This window comes from Maniola hyperantus, chromosome 13 (genome assembly GCF_902806685.2).
Source record: "Maniola hyperantus chromosome 13, iAphHyp1.2, whole genome shotgun sequence".
NCBI lineage: Eukaryota > Metazoa > Arthropoda > Insecta > Lepidoptera > Nymphalidae > Maniola > Maniola hyperantus.
The window spans coordinates 12,608,825-12,621,054 of record NC_048548.1 but is presented as its reverse complement, the minus strand read 5'-3'; the positions used below and the strand labels follow the sequence as shown (position 1 = coordinate 12,621,054).

Sequence of the window (12,230 nt, the reverse complement as noted above, 5' to 3'; positions counted from 1 at the left end):
TAACCGTAGCAATAGGAAATCTTTCTCCGGGCTAGTGAAAAGCCTGGAGACCCAGCTGTTTCATACATTGTACCTTTTCATAGAAAATCTTCGTTAGGGCGATTTTGGCTTTATAGTGAGTCATTATTGATACCTATAGCGCCATCTAGTCTGTTCTTTCCAAATTACTTCGTCACGTGCTCGCAACGCGTGATACCTGTATAATCTTTCGTAGAAGTACAAATTGAAATAACGTCATTTAGTGTCAATATGTGAAGACGCCACAAACTTACCTTGGTCGTTCACGATCCCGGTCCCGCTCAGCAAGGTCCATGAGCTGAACCGCGGCACTATATGAGGGGGGTTTCCCGTTAGGGAATGGAGCCGGCCTGGGCAGGGTCCGAGAGCCCCCACTGCCCGTGGATAAGAACGGAGCCTGTTCTTCCCCGGATACACTACGCCTGGAACAAATTACAATCAAAGTTGTAAACCGGCCAAAAATAGTTACTGTACAATTGTACATATCCAAATTCCAAATCTAGGGGTTAGAATCAGGTAGTGTCATATATCATGCTACATTACAATAATTTATCATCTACCAATAATAATTAAAATCTCATCAGGATTATCTGCATAGATATCCTGATGAGTATTAAATATTTGCATGCTAGATATATAGTAGAATATGAAGTTATAATTTATTGTAAACATCCCATGTACTCATATTCAGCAAATAATTTCTATTCTATTCTATGACCTGTTCCAAACATTGTATCGCTACATTTCGTTTATCTCTATGGAATTCCCAAAGATCAATTAGGCCAATTGTTTTCGAAAAATAAGTTTTCGAAAGTAGAAACATTTAAACGTTTAAATGTTTCTACTTTCCATAATAATGGTACCGATAGAGTTCGATTGAATCTCACCAGCCCCAAACAAATAAATGTGAATGTGAAAAACGCAATGCTCTAGTATGAGGGTGTCACACAAAAAGGTGACAGAAGGTGAGGATAAGAAACTCACTTAGTATTAATGTAGATCCAAGCATGAGAATCGACTAGAACGATAGCGGTGAACAAAAATCCCGCCAAAATGGCCGCCAGCAGCTGAAGCGACAGCGCCTGGAAAGTGAAAAATAGTTTTAAACTAGCTTATGCACGACTTTGAAAAAAAATTGAAATAGCATTGACGATCATGATGATAGACAGCAGGACACATACTTGCAGTCCACCATCGCAAGCGGCTCTCGCGGCGGTCACGAAGTACGCTCGCGCCATCCGACACTCCAGGGCTCCGCTGAGCGACACCAGCGCGCGCTCCGCCTCGCCCGTGCCCGCCCCCAGCGCGCCCAGTGCTGGCTGAAGTCCTGATGAAATAAAATATAGCCATTTTGAGAACACACGCGCCATATTTAATCTATTTGTCAATGAAACTTTCAAATTGACCATCTGCAAATAAGTCTGTCTCAACAAACATACCAGGATCATTGAAAAGCTGCGGCGCGCCTCGCGACAGCACGGCGAGCGCTTGTCGGACCGCCACGACCGCGCGCTGCGCGTTCCGCAGTTCTGCGGTCAGCACGTTCTCGCGAGACACCTTGCACGACAGGTAGTAGTGGACCATCTGCAATGAAGAGAAGTAATTCTATGACAGTGAAAGATAGAACAATACGGGCTAAGGATCCGCTGTCGTCGCAACTTTAAGTTCTAAGCAATAAAGCAAACTAAGCAACAGTGCCAACTTGACGGCAAGGGTCAAGTTATAGTGAACGGACAATACTCACATCGACGGGTAGTCTGTGCGGTGCGTGTAGGGCCAGGGCTCGCGCGGGGTCCTGGCAGGCGTCGGCCGCCGCCACCGCGCCCGCCGCCAGCGCCGCGCCCGCCGCCCAGCACGCCACTAGCGCTCCCAGCGCACATACCTGCAAACAATCAATCTATCTACAATTGCCTGGTGCGACTTTGGAGGCTTCGGCCGTGGCTAGCTGACAAAGCCCTGCCGCCAAGCTATTTAGGTACAATGCCGTGTAGACACCGATCTAGGGGTATGGGCTTAATGAAACTTCCGAGTTAGCCCTCTTCCATCCTACGATTGCATCATTCCTTACAATCAGGTGAGATCGCCGTCAAGGGCTAACTTATATCAGAATTTTTAAAAATTACATTGAAAATTATTATAGTCAACAACTCGAATCCCGACAAAAATATGACTACAGTATCATTGACTTATTGCTGCCTTAATTGGACTCCTCCTACACATGTTTTGATTATAACTAAAGAATGTGACGTTATTTACTCACGCATAATAAAAGCAGAGCGCGTCGCGAGCGTCGCGCGGCGGCGGCCAACAACGCCACGCACACCGCGCCGCCGCAGCACCAGCCCGCCATGCCGCCCGCCCACCGCGCGGCCTCCCACACCCACAGCCGCTGAAACGTACACAATTCATTTATTTATTAGATGATACCTGCGAATTTTAGTTTAGTAGGATTGATCTCTGAAGCGTTCAATTCGCTGCAGCGATCAATCCTTAATCTAAATATATAAAAGGAAAAGGTGACTGACTGACTGACTGACTGACTGACTGATCTATCAACGCACAGCTCAAACTACTGGACGGATCGGGCTGAAATTTGGCATGCAGATAGTCATTATGACGTAGGCATCCGCTAAGAAAGGGTTTTTGAAAATTCAACTCCTAAGGGGGTGAAATAGGGGTTTGAAATTTGTGTAGTCCACGCGGACGAAGTCGCGAGCATAAGCTAGTCTAAGTATAAGTTTATAAGTTAGAATATAAATTTACATACATAAGTACAATTTAATACGTAGATTCTAGTTATTTTTAAGGAGCGCCAGCTCGCCAACAAACTGGCTCACCAGTTTGGCGAGAACAAAATAATGTAAATATTTGGTGTACCTACGCTTGTTATAAAAATAAAATTAAAAAAAAAAAGAGTGTCAGGTTCAGCAGCGAAAGTTTTCAGCGGCGGAGGCAGTCACACTGACGTTGTTTTAAGCTCTCAGTAAAGTGCCCAAGATAGTTTGGTGGTGGTTGTATTAATACGTTTGCTCGATGAGCTAATATCAAAGGTCGTGCAGATTTTTCGAAAGCGCTTACCTTCGTAAAAACGCGTAAGAGGCTAAATTCGTATAAAAATCGATAAGCAATTTTTATTCCTAAGTCGCCTGCTAGCGAATCCTAGAGCAGTCAGTCGTATGGTCGTGTGGTACCAGACGGTTCAGACAGTATTGTGTTTGCGTAATGTATGTACAGTACTAGTCGTAGCTAGTATGTATGTGAGAATAATGAGAAAAATAATCAGCCGCATCGTTCCTCAAAGTGGACAGTCTTAGTAAAGTGTCCAAGGCAGTCTGGTTGGCAACATGAGCGTCCAGTTCATCAGTTAGGGGTTAGCGTCCAAGGTCCTACAGACACTTATAGAACACTTACCTTCATAAAAGCGTCCAGGTTCAGCGCAGCCAGCGGCCTGCGGAGGTTGTCAGCGGCGGAGGCAGCCGCACTGGCGTTGTTCCTCAAAGCAGACAATGCCCTTAGTAGAGTGCCCAAGGCAGTCTGGTTAGCTACAGGGGCGTCTAATGCGTCCGCTAGACGTGCTAGAGGAGCTCTTGCTCTGGATCCCATGGCTTCTTCTAGAATACTTGACTGTAATAGAAACAATGGAACTTCTGAAAATGTGTTAAATTAACTGATGATGCTGTCAAGACTGCTTTTAAAGTCCAGCAGACATCTCATCTCAAACATGCGGAATTCGGTTTAATTGATGTCATATGATGCTTTTCTCAAAGTCAGGAGGACACATGAAGATTTTTTAAATTCTGATACAAGATAGCCCTTGACTACCCAGAACCTTCCCACGAAGGAATGTGTCCTGACAAAATTTAAACGAAGCAATTATTGATGTTTGCTTTTAAGTTTTAAGTTGATGATGGAAATTGTTTGAAATTCATTACCCATTTCTCATTTCATTTTAAGGTATTTAAGATATTTCCATGATGCCATCAACTGCCCTTCTGTGGTATCCTTCAAAATCTAGCCATATTTTTAACAGTTTGAGGTCCACTTGCATAAACCTAGCTATTTTTTGGATCTCCTTTTTCGCCAATCTCGAAATATACTTGTTATTTGACAGCTTTAGATTGATTGCAGTTTGGATGCGGCATTGCAACTGGCGACCGAGTTGAAGACTCCTGAACGTAGTTTCTTGCTGGTTCTTCTCGGTAGGAACGGCATTCCGAACCAGTGGTAAATTAAAACTACCTGACTATTCATAAGCACTTTTAAAAAGTTTACATGAATAAAAAAACATTCTATTCTATTCTATTCTATTCGTACCTGATTCTTTACAGTGTTGACTAGCTGTGCAAGGCTGTTGCCTGCCTGGATGCTCTGCAGCATCGCATTGTGGAGGTCGTCGTTGCCGAACAACCCAATGCCGATCGCCCCACAACATAGCACCGACAATATCATCAACGTTATCTGCAATCAAGGAGACACCATGACACTATAATTAAAGAAATGGATACATCTATGCTCAGAGTATGCCTACCCGATACAGAAATGAAGAGATTCGTATGAGAAACAGAGTAACCGACATAGCTTAGAATTGCGAAGCTGAAGTGACTGAACTCTTTATATGGTACACCAAAATGGTGGCGCATGGACGATCTTAAACCAGTAGCTTGGAGCAGCTGGACAAACGGCACAAGACCGTATTCTGTGAAGATCCTTGCAGGAGACCTTCGTTCAGCAGCATACCTGTTGGTTAATACTACGGCGAAGGACACGTTAAAATTAAGTTCATCATCTTAGCCCAGTCTGATCCGAAAAAAAATCATTCTCCTGGATTTTTGTAACTGCAACTTCAGGTCCCTACTTTTGAATTATCATTTCTAGGTTATAATTCCAGCAATACACTTTTTCTAATCTCGCTGATAGCGAAATATGATCAGCCCATAATATAAATAGCTGATCAACCATATCGTACCTTGAGTGCGGTGATACTCCTCGGAGGCCTCTGTTTCCTGTCACAGCATCTCGTGAGCAAATATATGAGCAACACCGTCAGGGTCAGGATGAGCCATGCGCCAGGTATGGAGCCGAGGATCCCCAAGCTCTGTAACCAGTTGAGTCGAAGATTACTTTTTACACATTTTTGGAGAGCGCGGAAAATCAAGGCAAGAAGTCGAAAAGTTTTTCAATACGAAAATGAATTAAAGAAGACATATGTAGGGGTATTGGACCTTGACGATGACTTAGTCTTGATTTCCGAGGAAGCCTTTTTTATTCAGATACAAGTTAGGCCTTGACTGCAATCTCACCTGGTGGTAAGTGATTATGCAGTCTAAGATGAAAGCGGGTTAACCTAGAAGGTGTATGGCAGTTTTTATTAAACCCACACCCCTTTGGTTTCTACACGGCATCGTACAAGAACGCTAAATCGCTTTGCCAGTAGGGTGGTAACTAGCCACTGCCGAAGCCTCCCACCAGACCAGCTAGGTGAATCGCTAACTCAGTGTCTAACACTAAATGATAGCCACGGAGGTTGTTTGGTTTTACATTGCTGCTTCCCTGGGTGATATTAAAATATTTTTTCGTAGAAAACCTTCAACGGATTAAAAAATGAGCTCGGTGGCTATCATTCAGTGTTAGAAACTGAGTTAGAGAATCACCCCGCGCGCAGACCAGAAAAATTTGGAAATTATAAAATTTCTAATTTCCCCTGCCGCGATTGGAACTCGAGACCTCCCGCTTATAAGACCACAGCGTTTACCACTGCGCCAGGGAGGTCGTCGCTAGGAAAAGATGTGTCAGATACCTCTAGGTATATGGGCGAGTTGGGCGCGAAGGTGTCGTTGACGCGGTGCAGCGTCACGTTGATGTGCGGCAGCGCGTGCAGCAGCCGCGCCAGCCGCGGCGGCGTGTACTCGTCCGACGGGCCCGCCGCGCCCATGCCCGCCGCTCACCAGCTCGTCTGCAACCAACAACACCAATGTTACTTCTCGCAAGCTGAGTCACATCGACCTGTTCCGTTGCTCACTGGGCGAGTTCATAAAGGCCACAATGTTTTTGTAAAATTTGTTAGTTGCATATAAAGTAAAAAGTAATATTAACCTGTAAATAATTTAAGTTAACGCAGCTATAGCATTAGGTTAGCCTGTCACTTAATAATGCAGAAGTGTACAGAAGTACACAAAGTCAAAGTCAAAGTCAAAGTCAAAGTCAAAGTCAAGTGAAATGATTTATTCAAAAATTACTCTTTTCGATAGTCACTCGTTGGATTTGTAAGATATAGTGGTGACAATTATTACGCAAACTTAAAACTAAAGCTACGAGGGTTCCAAACGCGCCCAGGTCTGAGAAGAGCCCACAACAAACTCGGCCAGGTATTCTTTTTATTATCACCACTTTACAAAATAATAAATTAAACTTAAGTATTATAACTATCACAAAGCCGTTAAGCAACTCATTCTCAAGCTTGCTTATCATTTAAATAATCCTTTACATTGTAATAGGATTTTTCAATTAAGTAGTTTATGTTTTATGAAAACTTCAAAGTTTTCTTGAAAAAACTTGTTGAGAGACATCTCCAATATGTTTTCTGGAAGCTTATTATAAAAACGTATAGAATTACGAGCAAATGAATTACTAACTTTACTTGCCTAGAGGCGGGCACACTTTATTCATTTGGATAGTGACTAGTTTTTATAATTCATGGCCTGATTATTGTCATAATCTTTTATTATGTGTCTGATAAATTAAATAAATAAAGAAATGCGAAACGTATTATTAATATCTGCTGGAGGAACATCTGGCAATAAAACGACATTTACAAACAAATAAACATGATCTTTATCAAAGTTTTAATTCTACGCCGTCTGCGTCGTCTACAAGGGAAATATTAAATATCGCGCTGGCATCAAAGAACTCTATGATCTATTTGATTGATGAATAACTTTCATTTATCATACGAAACCACTAAACCAGCATACGCTGGCGACTGTGTTCATATATTCGTTGTGAAGTAAAGTAAGGAAGAAGACTAAAGTCTAAGGCCCCATCTCCACGAACGAGAAATCGCGGCGATAATCTCGCCGTGTGACAAAATTCGATACAAACTCTATGAGCCAATCTCCCAATAATCCCAGGAATGAAAAATAAAAATGGTTTGAAATTGACTTACCGCTACGAATGATATTCCGCCCCCTACGATGCCATCTTGTGTATGACTAAAGATACACGCCTTTACCGGGAACACATCTGGAACAAAAGCAGAACACTATTTGTACCAATAATATTCATAGGAGGCACGCGGTACTGATTCTGAGCACACCTAAATTTTAGCGTATTCACATCCTCTTCTTACTAATATAATATGAAAAGGACAGACACAGTTTGACAGTTTGAGCCGTCAAACTTTGTGACTTTAGCTGCCAGTCGCGAGCATGCGAGCCTATTGTTTAAAGGATGATGGTCATTTTGGACTTTGAAAAATCAGAAGATGAAATTATTGCCAAAATGTAGTACCTACGTTGTTAATGTAATTGTTTGATACTATCAGTTTTTTTTTAAAAGCTGAGTGAATTATAATAATAGTCTTCAAAAATATAACATTTGCATAACAGAACGCATTAAAAAATATTTTATTTTTGAACGCATCCATAATTATTTACGTTCCTAGAGAAGTCCCCTTGAGTTAGCAACCACCTACGACCAAAGTTTACCAGCAAAATAAGAACTCTTCAGCACTTTCCTAAACTTTTAATCTTCAATATAGTGCCAGAAATCAGTTTCGTATAACTCTTATAATGCACGTAAATGCCTTTATCAACTCAAATTCCTATACATTCTCTTTTAAAACTTGATCTTATCTTTTGAAAAATCCCAAACTAGGCCACACAAGAAGTTCCATTCCAAAATAACTAGCAAAGTGTCCGAATATGAATAAAATTAAATTTTATATGCCCCCATTAAAACTCGGCTATCTAAACTGCGCGTGTCCAATATGGCAGATATTAAAGTTTAAGCGCCCCGGCTGAATATGAGCTCGTAAAATATCCGCTTTATAACTTCACTGGCGGTACTTACTTTTACATCGCGGTCTTTATCATAACGGAAAGAATGGGCCTTCAGAAATGAGGAAAAAAGGTTGACGTGATGCGGCGCTGAACCGGCATTAGTGGTAGCATCTAGTGTCGTAGGCCAAATTCCTCCTTAGTTCAATAAGCCGTAAAGTCAATATACGGGCACTATATTACAGGGAGCATCCAGCAAATTAAAGCCATAATACACACACACACACACACGTGTCATAACATGGTAGTTCAACAAGGTGAAATTCGAAATGTGTACATTTATAAGTCCCGCAAATTGCTTATGCGCGTGACCGCCATTTTAGTAACGTCAGCACTAGACTGAAGTTTCGAGCTGATGGAATATCTTATGGGGTTGCTATAGAGTACAATACCATCCATTGGGATAGGGGGCAGTAAAGGGGGTGCTCCTGAAACTCTAAGTTAAAATTTCAGAGCTCGAAAATCATTTTTTTAAATAAAATTAATCACTTTAATCACAATTAGCATTTTTAGAATAAACTAAACAAACACAATACAAAATCGCAAAATACAATAGATAGGTACTGTCATAGGTTACCACCGTTAACACCTGTAATACTTTTTTTTTACTGATTTTACGGCTCTGGGTTCTAATCTATAATACTTTTGCTGCTGCTGTACAGACTACAGACCAGTAAAGTAAACTTTTTTTTCTAAACGGCTTTAAAGCGAGTCTTCTGGCGTAGCCTGTTTTAAAAAACTTAAGGATTGGGTAGGTTAGGGGGGGGGGTTTATCCCCTTCTAACCTAACCATTCCGAGTCGGAGTGCCCCAAGTCCCGAGCTCGCTTCGCTCGCTCTTGATGGTGGGAGCGGGGGGGAGGAAAGAGACCCCCCACCATAGTGGTGGTCTCTTCTCGTCGACCGGGGCCCGTCGACCGGGGCCCGTCGACGGAGCCCCGCTTCGCGGGGCTCCTTTTTTCTGGGTGGTAAAAAAAGAAATAACCCACGAAGAGGATGGCGGGGTCTTACAGACCCCGCCATCCCCTTCTAACCTAACCGTTCCGAGTCGGAGTGCCCCAAGTCCCGAGCTCGCTTCGCTCGCTCTTGATGGTGGGAGCGGGGGGGAGGAAAGAGACCCCCCACCATAGTGGTGGTCTCTTCTCGTCGACCGGGGCCCGTCGACGGAGCCCCGCTTCGCGGGGCTCCTTTTTTCTGGGTGGTAAAAAAAGAAATAACCCACGAAGGGGATGGCGGGGTCTTACAGACCCCGCCATCCCCTTCTAACCTAACCGTTCCGAGTCGGAGTGCCCCAAGTCCCGAGCTCGCTTCGCTCGCTCTTGATTGTGGGAGCGGGGGGGAGGAAAGAGACCCCCCACCATAGTGGTGGTCTCTTCTCGTCGACCGGGGCCCGTCGACGGAGCCCCGCTTCGCGGGGCTCCTTTTTTCTGGGTGGTAAAAAAAGAAATAACCCACGAAGGGGATGGCGGGGTCTTACAGACCCCGCCATCCCCTTCTAACCTAACCGTTCCGAGTCGGAGTGCCCCAAGTCCCGAGCTCGCTTCGCTCGCTCTTGATTGTGGGAGCGGGGGGGAGGAAAGAGACCCCCCACCATAGTGGTGGTCTCTTCTCGTCGACCGGGGCCCGTCGACGGAGCCCCGCTTCGCGGGGCTCCTTTTTTCTGGGTGGTAAAAAAAGAAATAACCCACGAAGGGGATGGCGGGGTCTTACAGACCCCGCCATCCCCTTCTAACCTAACCGTTCCGAGTCGGAGTGCCCCAAGTCCCGAGCTCGCTTCGCTCGCTCTTGATGGTGGGAGCGGGGGGGAGGAAAGAGACCCCCCACCATAGTGGTGGTCTCTTCTCGTCGACCGGGGCCCGTCGACCGGGGCCCGTCGACGGAGCCCCGCTACGCGGGGCTCCTTTTTTCTGGGTGGTAAAAAAAGAAATAACCCACGAAGGGGATGGCGGGGTCTTACAGACCCCGCCATCCCCTTCTAACCTAACCCTTCCGAGTCGGAGTGCCCCAAGTCCCGAGCTCGCTTCGCTCGCTCTTGATGGTGGGAGCGGGGGGGAGGTATAGATTAGAACCCAGAGCCGTAAAACCAGTTAAAAAAAAAGTATCTTGCTAAGTTTACTTTATTGGTCTTTGGTTCCCAGCAAGATTATTATAGATCCCAGAGCCGTAAAACCAGTTTAAAAAAAAAGTATTATAGGTTTATGTTATGGTAATCTTTATATGTGTTCGTAGTTCATACTTTGCAGTTTTGTGTTTCTAAAAATGCTAGGGACCTAATTAATTTCATTTTATTTACATAAATCTGTATAAAATACGCGATTACGTGTCTTGAAATTAAGAAATTACGTAAAGATCAGTGCAAATTAATATCTTTCCAGTGAATATTAACGAAATCTATGTAGTAATCGTGTTTTCTATTTATAATGTTAATCATTTTAAAATTGTATAAATGTCTATAAATACGTGTCTCCGAAACTTGAAATTACAGATATGTAAAGTGCAAATGAACCTCTTTATACTGAATATTACCGCTATACCTATATAGTATAATATTCGTGAATAAATAGTGGTGAACCTTTCTATAGTGGAGCCTATCTTATTTCGGCTGACGTCAAAATGACGTCATTTCGATGTTAATGAGACATGGTTCCAGAGCAATAGCAATTTGCGGGACTTATACCTAAGTTCATTAAGAACACTCAAGTGGGCTGGGCTTGTTTAAAATTTATTTATTTCATGAAGGCAACTAGTGTCTCTATGATGTCTCGTGACTTTACCATGAATTCTCCATCCCTTTAAGCTTCGCGACAGTCCTGGTGCTTCTGTTCTTCAGACACTGACCAAACAGTTGAGAATGTCCTGAACAATTGCTCGTGCTGTAGCGCCAGCAAGTTAGAGATCGAGTTCGAGGTAAACGCACAAATCTATTTATGATTAGGAGGTGGATCACCCAAAAAACTCAATCTTCGTAATACATAAATATAATTTATTATATTAACAGAAAGACATTACTTTTTCCAACGATAACGACAACTCACAAGTGACAGACTTACAAATATAGAACGCTATTTTATTCTTTCTTCACTTTAGATGTAATAAGTTTACATAGGAGTTCATATCACGTTCTAATAAAATCGCAGCCCTAAATTGGAATTCCCTTTTGAGTGGCAAACAATCGAGACAGCTTTTGGGGCAGTGGCATAAAGGCAGGTGGTTCTTGGAAAGGTTCTTCGTGGGGAGAAAAGAACGATAAAATCTTGCAATTAATATGAAGAAATTAAACCACACTGAAATCAGTCCACAAGTTCGTGGTGGTTCAAGTAGTTAGTGGAACCTAAAATGGCACAAGAAATGCAATGAACCAAAAACTTAATTTGCTGTAATCCGCTGGAATAGGTCGAATCTGTATGATGCAACATGCAGCGTGCGAAATGCACCGCCCGCCCTCCCACTGCTAACCATGCAGGAAAAGCAGACACTCGGCAAGCAATATGCACGACCCGAGTTGCCGAGTGGCTGCTTTTCCTGCATGGTTAGCAGTGGGAGGGCGGGCGGTGCATTTCGCACGCTGCATGTTGCATCATACAGATTCGACCTGTTTCAGCGGATTACAGCAAATTAAGTTTTTGGTTTATTTTAATCATGGACATCCGCAAAGTAACGCCTGCTTCTATACAAAATGGCACAAGAAATAAAAAAACATCGAACAAATAACCCAATGTTATTGCTTCGCGGGCTGAAGAGGAAGAATGGACACTATTCAGGGCAAAGAGGATTTATGGGTTCCTATTCACTTCGAAGTTAACCTAAATTCAATAGAGTTTCATCGCCTTTGTTATGGTGAAAATTTTAATAGTTCACAATGAGGAAAGACATTTCAGTTTTATTAGTTACTATCGGCTATAATGGTTGATCCACTTTAAAATTTAATAATCACGATCACAAAATTTTGAAACAAACAATAACAAAGCAGAAGACCAAGGAAGATGGAATACTGAGCATCTATTCATCCATACTCCATACTAATATTATAAACGCGAAAGTGTGTCTGTCTGTCTGTCTGTCTGCTAGCTTTTCACGGCCTAACCATTCAACCGATTTTGATGAAATTTGGTACAGAGTTGGCTTATATCTCGGGGAAGGACATAGGCTACTTTTATCCC

At 43.1% G+C, this 12,230-nt stretch overlaps 1 protein-coding gene across 2 annotated transcripts in view; it reads right to left on the bottom strand.

The window, feature by feature from the left end:
* Window positions 1-12,230, bottom strand: part of tty (tweety) — an 86,429-nt gene that overhangs the window by 1,529 nt on the left and 72,670 nt on the right. For both annotated transcript variants that reach the window (XM_034974427.2, XM_069502565.1), the window contains 11 exons: window positions 7,181-7,257; window positions 5,816-5,971; window positions 4,985-5,113; window positions 4,333-4,476; window positions 3,430-3,642; window positions 2,279-2,407; window positions 1,763-1,900; window positions 1,458-1,602; window positions 1,200-1,345; window positions 1,003-1,100; window positions 273-440 (listed from right to left, as the gene is read on the bottom strand). In XM_034974427.2, the coding sequence (XP_034830318.1) occupies window positions 273-440; window positions 1,003-1,100; window positions 1,200-1,345; window positions 1,458-1,602; window positions 1,763-1,900; window positions 2,279-2,407; window positions 3,430-3,642; window positions 4,333-4,476; window positions 4,985-5,113; window positions 5,816-5,950 (1,445 nt within the window). In that variant the 5' untranslated portion in view covers window positions 5,951-5,971; window positions 7,181-7,257. The remainder of the gene's footprint in view (window positions 1-272; window positions 441-1,002; window positions 1,101-1,199; window positions 1,346-1,457; window positions 1,603-1,762; window positions 1,901-2,278; window positions 2,408-3,429; window positions 3,643-4,332; window positions 4,477-4,984; window positions 5,114-5,815; window positions 5,972-7,180; window positions 7,258-12,230) is intronic.